General features: G+C 33.8%; 1 protein-coding gene across 1 annotated transcript in view; it reads right to left on the bottom strand.

Moving 5' to 3' along the window:
• Nucleotides 1-2,510: 2,510 nt before the first annotated feature.
• TPK1 (thiamin pyrophosphokinase 1) overlaps nucleotides 2,511-11,485 on the bottom strand; it is a 508,741-nt gene continuing 499,766 nt past the window's right edge. Inside the window, exon 9 of the mRNA XM_051961747.1 lies at nucleotides 2,511-4,235. Within this exon, the coding sequence (XP_051817707.1) occupies nucleotides 4,105-4,235 (131 nt within the window). The 3' untranslated portion in view covers nucleotides 2,511-4,104. The remainder of the gene's footprint in view (nucleotides 4,236-11,485) is intronic.

Below are 11,485 nucleotides of genomic sequence, written 5' to 3'. Positions count from 1 at the left end.
TTCCAACTGGTTGCAGTCCTTGTTTATTAGTCTTTCAATTGCTGGGGTATTTTGTTCTGCTCCTTGTGCTCACTGCTCATGAAGTTGGAAGAGACATTACTCCTCAGTGACTGACAGGATTCCCCCTCAAAGAAATTTAAAATAAGAAAAAAAAAAAGATAGGAGAGAATCAGCTGACTAGTGGAGGAACTTTCTGTGCAATTAGTGATTGCTCAGGAATTCTGAGAAGAATGATCTTTTGCTTATTGGACTACAACTTCTGATTATGTTCCAGATAGTATATAGTGGATAGAGTACTAGACCTGGAATTAGGAAGAACTGAGTTCAAATGTGCCCTCAGACACATACTAAATGCATAACTGGGCCAGATGTTTAAACTCTGTCTACATTAGTTTCTTCAATGGCAAAACAGAGATAATAATAGCAGAGTTGTTTTAAGGATCGAATGGTATCATATTTGTAAAGTGATTAGTATAATGTCTGGTACATAAAAGGTACTTAATGCATCTTTCCATACTTCCTCTCTCCTTTCATTTCTTCTTCCTGAAGTCTTATTTATATGAGGAAAATCTACTTTAAAAAATTCTATATGTGGCATACAAATTAATTGTTAGTTTCCCTATCGTTTGTGTTTTTTCCCTAGGATTAAAGTACTATCTCTCTCCTCTGATCTCGTATCACTTGTACTTATATGTACTTAAAGTGTAATTTGTATTAGAATTACCGATATACTTGTCATCTCTCCACAGTAGATTCAACTCAAGGTTAGGGACACTGCATTATTTAATTTTATGTCATCCATGGTCCCTACAACAGTATACTGCGCTTAGTAGGCACTTAAATGTTTCTTCAGTATATGACTGAATGCTAATAACATTATTGAATGTCAGAAACTTAAGATGAAAAAGAGGTGAATCTTTGCTTTTTCAGTAAATCAGTAAGTTCAAAAAAGGTTATTGAACCCAAGAATGAACAGGGAAAACTTTAATACCTAGCCCATTGAACATTCAGAGAATTTTTTTATTTTGAGCTGTTCAATTACTTGAGAATTCAGGTAAAGCTTTTATTTAGCAGGGAGATTGTGTAGTAAAGTTACCAAATATTGAGTGAGCCTATGAAGAGGGAAATCATTTCACTGTTCCCTTCCAGGCTTTTGTGACAATGGATGGTGTGGACTATCTTCTATTCTGGGAAGGGTATAAGGAAAAAGGAAAGAAGAGAAGTTGTTCTTAGCTTTTATTTCTGTGCCTTCAGTTCTCTTCCTCCTAATGCCTGGGCTCGAAGAGACCTATGTCTGTTTACTATTTGAGTTCATGATCTGAGGAAGACTTCTACACTAAACAATCACGCTGTGATAAGACTTTGCCATCTGGCCAGAAACCAGATCTGAAATTGTAACAGCCAATAGTCTTGCAATTTATTTGGGGAGCCAGTGCAAATTTGTGCTATGGATCCCAGATAAAATGCAAACATCATTTCTTTGAATTCATCCAATAAGTAAGGTGCCACTTTACTCATATATATTCTCTTTCCATACACATAGTTTTATAAACATGGCTTGCATAATCTTTGGTTTGTTAGTTCTAATGATGGAATCTCATTTATCTGATGACCTCAATTATCCTTTATCTAGCTGAAGATCTGAAAGTGTGGGGGGCGGAGGGGACGGGGGAGGACGTCAACATACACATATATACATGTGTACATAAAATATGTTCTGCTTGTAGCTCAGCTCTCAGGACTTGTCTCTTTTAAAAATTCTTAATTTGTACATAATTCAAACAAACTTGGCTATCTGGTTCTATTTCTCAATTATCATAGTGTTAGCTCTCAATAATTTTACTATTTTTAGTTTTAGCTAAAACTTATCTTTAGCAATCCTCATCCCCTCAAATTAATTGTTGTTTCTCATATCTTTACAGGTTCACAGACTGAGATCTTCGAGATCATCTACTCCAACTCCCATCATGTGAAAAGGAAACCTGCCTCATCACAGAAAAAGAGGAGTTTCTGAGGTCAAAAGGGGACACCAACGAAAGAATTGTGGAGTACAAACAGTCCCTCTTTGTTTTGTGATGGATTCATTTCAACTGGGAATACAGAGAGGACCAATATTTTTTGACATTTGCAAAGACTGGCCACCAAGAAGGTAAAATTAATAATACTGCTGTATTAAAAAAAAAAAAGACTACTTACTTGGTTCAGGCATTTAAACTGGAAACTGGATGAAAAGAAGTAAAAAAAAATAGGAGTTCTTGAAAAACGTGTTTGAAAAATACACTTTTTCATTGTAACTAGGTCAATGAAGCAGTCTTGAGTAAAGCCTCTCATGAGGCAGAAATACAGCTCTATTCTATAGGATCACTCATTGAGTGATAACTGCTCTAATGAGATTTTTAGTTGGAGATGCAAGTTTGAGCTCAACATGACAACAGTCTTCATATGGAACTGGCATATGACAAATTTTCATGGATAACTGGACCATTTATTTCATTTAAACACACTAAGCATTTGTGAATAAATATTTTTATTTGATAGTGACATTTGACAATTACTTTTCAGCAGTAAATGCTACTGTGTAAAAACTTTCATTGAAGATCATTCTTATTGATTTTGAGGGCCAAATTGTGAGCCAGTTCACTCTTTCAGAATCTTCACTAGGCAGACCTGCTACTCTTCCCCCTGTCCCTTCTGAACTGAAAAGAGGGCAAGTGTTAGCACCCACAGCAGAAAGCCATGATTCTTTTTCTTAGAAAAATTAAATTCCTACCACAAAATGAGATAAGTAGTTGTTCTTAGATGTTTGTATATCAATGCTCAGTTAAACACTATAGTGATATCTGTGGATGATGAGGAAATAAGAAGTATTATCTCCCAATAGAAGAAACTTTAACAACTTTTCAGTACATCAGGCTTGTGATGTGATGTGAGATGAGGTAATCATAGCTTAGATTTGCTCACATATTCTTAAGAGACTGCTGAATTTAAGCTTCTTGGAACTTGGACATAACTTTTCAGACCAAAATTGATCCCTAGGAGGGTGAGTAGTCCTTCCCACACACACACACACACACACACACACCTTTTTTGTTCCTATGCATCTTTCCTATTAAAAGTCTGTCAAAATAGTCATATTTCTAGCTGAAATTTGAATTTTTTGAATAGAAATCCTAATAGGATAATGGATTTTCATAGATTAAAAAGCTGGATGTCAGCAAGGAATGATTAAAGTTAGTAAGATTGTCTCCCCGATAGACAATATTTTCTTTGGTAAAATTTCCCAGTTTTCTGTCTTCTTGCCAATGACTTGGAAAATTCTGATTTAATTTTTAGTTGTTTGTCAGTTGTAACTGACTATGATCTCATTTGGAGTTTTCTTGGCAAAGATACTGGAGTGTTTTGCTATTTCCAAAAATATATCATTATATAAATGAAGAAATTGAACCGGGGGGAATAAGTGATTTGTCCAGGATCCCACAGCTGGTAAAGTGTCTGAGATCAAATGTGATCTCAGGAAGATGAGTCTTACTGACTCTGTGTGAATCTAGTTGGCAGTTATGATTTAATACTTTAGATCACTGAATTTTGCTCCATTTTTATGGATAGTAATGAGGATAATGATGATAGTAATGATCACTTATAAATGATTTGAGAAGAATAAAATAATAGGTTTTTGCAAGAAGCATAAAATGCAAAGTTCTGCTTTTAAGACTTTGCAACTTAGTCCAGTGTGTTAAGTGGGAAGCAGACAATAGTCATGAACTTTGTTGGAGTCTCAGGGGTAGAACCTGAAAGTTTCCTGAGGAAGTTTTTGGGAGCTTCAAAAGGAAGACTGTTATTGGGAAGATAAGAAGAAAGGTTTGGTGAATTTTACTGGAATTATTCAGATCTGAATTTTAGAAAAGTCTGATCAAAATTATTTTCTAAATAAATCAATTGGCTTTGATAACATAATTAGCTATTACTTTTCCCTTTTGTTCAAAAAAATAAAACCCTAGCCCTCATTCCCCTTCATGGTTTATATTCTGTTCTCTAATCCAGATGTGGGCTTTCTGTTTTTCAGTCATGAGCAGATTAGGTAAGGCAGTGATGGAATTTGAAATGTCATTTTCTGTGTTCACTTTTGATGCCCATGGTCCAGATGAGTGGATGGTCTGTTTCCACAGTCACAATTCCAGACCCATCATAGGTATTTGAAGTGCTGACTAGGGTTCCAAACATGAGCACATCATTGGCTGTAAGTAAAGGATAAAAGGAAAAGGGAGTTAAATATATTTATTTTTGTATTATATAATTATAACAGCTAATATTTGTATAGTTTGTTACATACATTATCTCATTTAATTATCATTACCCTTTTGTTGATCAGTTGCTTCCTGACCCCATTGGGGGTTTTCTTGACAAAGATACTGGAGTGGTCTGCCATTGCTTTCTCTAGTTCATTTTACAGAGGAAATTGAGGCAAACAGAGTTAAGTTACTTGGTCAGACCATACAGTTAGTATCTGAGGCTAGATCTGAACTCAAAAATATGAATGTTCCTTATTCCTGGCCCATTCTATCCATCATGAAGAACCCTATGAAGTAAGTACTAAAAGGAATTATCCTTATTTTTGCAGATAAGGAAACCATATTTCAGAAAGGTTAATGCAATTCAATATTTATTAAACACCTTCTATGCACTAGGCACTGTGTGCGCTGGGGGCTAGAGAGACAAAGGCAAATACAAAAATAATTTCTGCCTTCTAAGAGCATATATTCTACTTTGGGGAAACAACATGCATGCAAATGAGTACATGGTTATAAATTATGCAAATAAATACACATTGATTTGGTATGGTGCAGGGAAAAATCACTAATAAGACTCAGCAAATGACTTGTATGGAATGTGTTTTCAGCAATGGAGCTTCAGCTTGAGGGAGGTAGATATTCTAAGAAATAGAAGTGAGAAAAGACAGCTTGGGCAAAGGCATGAAGAAACAAGATAAAATACCATGTATGGAGGATAGTACCTAGTTTAGACACACACACCCAGTAAATGTTACTGGTTAATATGAACTCAGTTCCATCCTGATATCAAGTCTATTTACTTGTTACCAACTGTCTTTCAATTAGTCATTCTAATAATAGGTAACTTTTTATAAGTCCTTTTATAATGGTGTTAAATTAAACATGAAGTGTCAGACATAATACTAACGTGGATACCATGACAGGAAATTTTTTTGGTTTCATAAAACAGTTATTAATCAAAGTCATATAAGTAAGATTCATGAAAACCTCTAGCAATCTGATGAAGTCTGTGGATTTCTTCTCAGAAGAATATAATAAATGTATAAATGTAAGTGTATAAAATAAAATTCATAGCCTTACAAAGAAAACCAATTATATTGAAATATAGCTTATCAAAATACTAAGAAAAAAAGTTCAGACTTAAGGTTAAGAATCCCTGCCTGATCTCAAATAGGTTGTACCTAGATAAAAATGAACTCTACAATATTTCTCCTAATTGAAATTCTTAGTCACTCAGATTCATTAACATGGAGTTGTCATTGACTCTTCCCTTGCTCTCACAATAAGGTTCCTAAAATTTATAGATTTTAAGTTTTACTTAGTGTTTTAAGGTTACTTTACTAATATTTTATTTTACCTTACAACAAACCTGAGAGATAGAAAGTAGGTTTGTTATTGATCCCATATCACAGATGATAAACCTAAGACAGAGGTTAAGTGATTTGTCCAAAAGGCACATAGCTAGTAAATACCTGAGGCTGGATTTAAATTTGGATCATCTTGATTCTAGGTATTCTTCATTATTCTATTCATTGCATTACATCTCTGTCCTATTCTCTTTTATATCATACACCTGTCCTTTTTCACTCATTCTGCCTAAGTATCAGTGAGATTCTGAAGTGGTAAAACTGAGCTAGAGTAAAGATGGTACTCTTTAAAGAAATAACATTAACAATAGTGGAAGTTTAGGAGAAATATATCAAGTTTGTTAAATTTGAATAGAGGTAAGTGTTCAATAGATAATTGAGAAGGAACTGAACTCAGGGTAGGTAACATGAGGGACTGAATAAATAGATCTGGCAATTAACCCATGAGAGCTTCACCAAGGGAGAATTTGGAGCAGGAAAAGTGAGGATCCTTTGAAAGAACATTTTTATTACAAGCATCAAAATGCTATAAAAAAGCCTCACAAATAATTTTTAAAATTTAAACCTATCAAAATCATTCTAGGTCTTTCCCTATATTTACTTACCTGTTGTTAATATCTTTGTTCATATTTTTGACTTGTATCTACACCAATTGCCATAAAATCACAGAACTAATAACTGAGCCCCCACTTTCTTTTTAAATATTTTTGTGAACATTTTTAACCTTACTGCTGAAGGAAATTATCTAGAACCTGGGTCTAAGATTCAAATAACTCAAATGTTAATAATGCTGTTCTGCTTCTGGGTTAGCTATTGTTAAGTGGATCTTTAATGGCATAGTAGATAGAACACTGGTTCTAAAATCAGGAAGAGTCATCATTCTGAGTTCAAATCTGACTTCAGACATTTATTAGCTGGGCAAGTCACTCCTTGCCCTAATCCACTCGAGAAGGCAAAGGCAAAAAACTTGTCAAGAAAACCCTATGGACAATATGTCCATAGAGGCACAAAGAGTCATATATGATTGAACAAGCAGCAAAAGGGGATAATAAACAGAAAAGGAACATATATTTATTAAATTGTTCTTTATAAGCAAATAATCGATGAATAATTATATGTTAGGCCTATTCTGTATTCTAAAGAGAAGTTAAACAGATCTTATTTATTCAGTCTGAAGCAGAATTCCATGGTCTTGCTTTAACACTGCTGACTTGCATTATTAGGTTTGGATTACTTTCTTCTCAAACCTGTGACAAATCTTAAGTACTTTGAGTTAATAAAATCTTTATATTAAAAACTTGGTGCTTTGAGATTTTTATTTAGATGGTTAACTGAGTCAGTAAGTGATATGAAGGAGACTCCAATAGCTTTACCAAGAAAACCCAAATGGGTTTTTGAGCTTTTTTTACTTTGCCTTGTTCAGACTGTCTCTGAATTATAGCATTTAGTTATGGGTATCACATTTAGGAGAGACACAAATAAAATGAAATGCCCAGAGAAAGGCATTCAGGATGGTGAAAGGCCTAGAATAATATATCAAGACTGGGGGATATTTAGCTTGGAGAAGAAAACATGGAAGGAAGGATAGCATGTAGTGGCTTCCTTCAAACATTTAAAGAGCTGTTGTGTGAAAACTGAATTAGATTTGTTTAGCTAAATTCCAAGAGTCAAAACTGAGTATTGAATGCTGTTTACATAGTGGAAGAGAGGAAGATCTTGCTTTGTGATGAAATGGCTGAGAGTACTTGACTCAGAATCAGGAAGATCTGACTTCAGATTCATTCTCAGTCAATGGCAAGTTTTGTGACTTTGAGCAAGTCATGTGGTAGCCTCTCTCAGCTTCATTTTGCTGAAATTTAAAAGTGCAAAATGGGAATCATAATAACATCTACCTCACAGGATTGTTGTGAAGATCAAATGATTAGGAAATGATTAAGGAAAACTTTAAGGACTATATAAATGTCCATTTTAGCTCAAATTTCTTAACAATAAGAATGATTCAGAGATGAAAGGAGCTACCAAAAGGGTAGATCAAACTTTGAGTTTTGTTCTTCAGTTGTTTCTAACTCTTTGTGATCCCATTTGGGTTTTCTTGGTAGAGCTACTGGACTGATCTGCCATTTCCCTCTCCAGCTCATTTTACAGATGAGGAAACTGAAACAATCAGGATTAATTTATTTTCTCAGCGTCCTCCAGCTAATAAGTGTCTCAGGATAAATTTGAACACGGGAAAAAGAGACTTCCTGACTCTGGGCTTAGCACTCTATCTGCTGAGAGGTGGTTAGGTGTAGGTTGGGCTGGTTGTTCCATTAGGACTCTTCTAAGCCAGAAATTCTGCATGAGGTTAAAATAATTTCCCCAAACCTATAAAACTATATATGTAGTTCATATAGCAAGAATACCTCTGACATCAAAATCTCTAGGAGAAGAAACAATTATATAATGTTTATTTCATTTATATTATTTTATATAATGTTTATATCACTTACATATGAAAAAAAATTTTGGAAACATGTTGGAGTATATAGAAATGGCACATTAAGGTATAAAAAACACTTTATAATCTCATCTGATTTTTACAATATGCCTGTGAGATAAATACAACAGATATTCTTATCTTTATCATCATCATCATCATCACTTGAATCAAAACATCTTCCATTTTCTATTTCAATTCATTTTTCCATTGTAGTCACTTAAGTTTTTTTTTTTCCCTTCTTTAGCTCCTCAATTATTGTTTCTACATTCTTAGGAGAGTTAGAATTTAAACAGGAGAGTGGTAAGAGAAAAGTGAGAGTTAATGTTCTTCTATTCCAGGCCATCCCTTCTTTTTCAATTTCAGTGACTCTTCTAGGAAGGGAGAAAAGCTAACACTTGCAAGTCCTCCTGAAGCTAGGTTTTTATATTTTCCTTAGGCATATACTTAAATATATATATGGTACCAAAATTGTAAACATTCTTCACTCCTTTTCCAATATTCTATCATAGCTCTGAGATTTCAGTTAACTGATTTGAAAAGCAAAATTAAAGTAAAAAATCTTTGACTTCTAATTTTCAATCTTTGAACTAGATAATGAAATAGAAATCTCACCTTATTATTTTTTAGAATATGTAACCAAGACTAATTCTCTTATTGGCTAGTTAAATACCTGTGAACCTGTGACAAACTGGTGAGAATCCTGGTACTGATATTACAAAGCTTAGTTCTACTACATACTATCTGTATGTCCTAAGACAAATCATTCTCAGCCTTAGTTTCCCTAACTGTTGAAACTGGAGATTAGCGAAACATATCACATAATCTAAACTGGATAATTTTTTTAATGAGCCAACTGAACTTATTTCTTCTATCTGGGCCATGGCAATAGCATGCCACTTTGATGACAGCATTTTAGTAAGACTGTTTGGGATCTTGGAATTTTGGGTACCATGTTTCATTTAGAAAGGACGGGCTGGAAAAGTCCTAAAGGTATTTAACTAGAATGGTGTGGAGATTCAAAACTATGTTTTTGACATAGTCCCTTGCCAAGGACCAGAGAGGAGGGTTAGACCAGTGAAGAGAAACAGTCACAGTTAGTTTTATAAAAGACTAAAACTTGTTCTTAGCCCCAGAAAATGGAATTGGGACCATTGCATATAATTGATGGGAAGGCAAATTTCACCACAAGTAAAGAAAAGCTTTGTGGCAACATAAATTGTCAAAAAAAAAGAAAGAAAAGAAACATGAATTATTCATCATTAGAGGTCTCCAATTATAGTCAGATCATGGATCAATGATGGTAGAAGATTTTCTGCTTCTGGCAAAGTTTAGACTAGATGACTTTTGTAGCTCCTAGCATTTCTGAGATGCTTATTAGTCTCACAACTTAATATCAGTCAGCTTGGAAGGCCATTGTCATCTATTCAAAACCAGTAGAAACCTCCCTACATTTAAATGTTTTAATAAATAACTGGCTGATTTTCATTGTGCAGTGGCAGTTGTTTGGTTTATGGGTACAGATTATAAGATGTTATTATTATGTCTTGGCATAATGTCAAAGAAAAATATCAACCATTACTTATATGGCTTGAAAGCTTATAACTCCTAAATTAGGATAGTGAATTGCACAAAGTAGATGGCCATTAAATGTGTACTGACTAAATTCTTAGATGGTACAACAGAGAATTTGTTGAACTCTTGGGGTCAGGAAGACACTAACTACAGTTAGTACAGTTAGGTACAGGAAGTTTGCAACTTTCCCCATTGCAGTTTCACTATATTGTGGGTTGACATAAGAAATTAAATGGGAATTTCAGGGGAGTTTTTCAGAAACCTCAGAAGAAATGCAATGGCCAGCAAATTACACAGAAATAGTTTAGAAACTCAGAAATGCATACAACATGTATAGTATAATATCAATATATTTTATCTTTTTGTACTATTGTAACAATATATTTTAATAATAATTCAGACTTCTACAATATGATAGCTTGAAAAATCTGGTAGAAAAAAATTGCCAGGCCAAAAAATTTTACAGGAGATTTCTGGATTGAGGGACAGTAAGATGTGGAAGGTATAACTGTAGTAATGTAACCCAGGGAGAGCCAATTAATCTCTTTAGATATCAGTTTCCTTATCTGCAAATCAAAATAGATATACTAGTTGGCTTCTACAATCCCTTCCATTTCTAAATCTGTAATTTTCTGATAAAGAAGTTTAGTGTAAAAGAAAGAATAATGACCTTGAATATGGAGTTATAGGTTCAGTTCCTGGCTTTCACTACTCTCATGTGGTTGAAATTAGGGAAGTAACAACCTCACTGAAAATCAGTTTTCTTATTTATGAAATAAGAGAATTAGAACAAATTAGTTCTAATGTCTTTTTCAACTTTTAAATCTTAAAGTATTATAAAAGGAAAGCTGATTATTTATTGTTCTCTTCTGTGCCACTAGAGGGAGTGTTTTACCTTTTTTGGAACTTTACCTAAAGAAACCTTAGTAAATAAACTCTATGGTGAAGTTCAGAGATGTTCAAAACAATGAAATATCAATTCATGATTCATCAAAGAAAGATATTTTTCTAAGCAATCAACCTCTTGACCAGTGTGATTAAGAAGACACGTAATATAGAAATAATAACAATATAGGTAGAACCCCATTTAAATTCATGCCATCACCTATGTGGATTTAATCATTGAAATCTTCAGAGTGGATGATAGATTGAAAAAGGGAATCAAAGAAAGAGCTCAATGTAGGATGACAGGATGGAAAGTGATAATCCAGAAATGATGACCAAGGAGTCATTATATATTTGGGAGGGGTTATCAAGGGTGGCCAATGGTATGAAAAGATTTGGAGGGATCCAAAAGCATGAGAACTGAGGAAAAGACTGGGATTTAGTTCAGCAGAGATTGAAAGGAATAAATTTATTGAATTTGTAATAAATATAAATTTATTTATTATAAGAATTTTATTAAATAAATTTAATAGAACAATAAATTTAAAGAACAGAGATGAGATGATGTGAGTGAACCTTTCTAGGATTTTAGTTACAAAAGAGAGAAAATTAATTATCAATAACAAAATAACAAGGGAACAGTAGGGTCAAGTATAAACTTTTTTTAAGGAAGAGGAAGAGAATTTGCAAAGATTCAGGGAAGAGAAGAAAGAAACTGAAGATGAGAAGAAAAAAAAAAGGAATCTTTAGTACAAAACGCCAAAAGGGAATCTGAAGAAATAGAAAATCAAGGAATGTATACAGTAAGGATGTATACAGCCAGGGATGTTTCTGATTTTTCAGTAGATTAATGAGATGGAGAAGACAAAAGGAGGCTACATGAGGGAGTCAGG

The sequence above is a fragment of the Antechinus flavipes genome, chromosome 5, assembly GCF_016432865.1.
Source record: "Antechinus flavipes isolate AdamAnt ecotype Samford, QLD, Australia chromosome 5, AdamAnt_v2, whole genome shotgun sequence".
Taxonomy (NCBI): Eukaryota; Metazoa; Chordata; class Mammalia; order Dasyuromorphia; family Dasyuridae; genus Antechinus; species Antechinus flavipes.
Note: the sequence above shows the minus strand (reverse complement) of the source record. Positions and strands in the feature narration are given on the sequence as shown.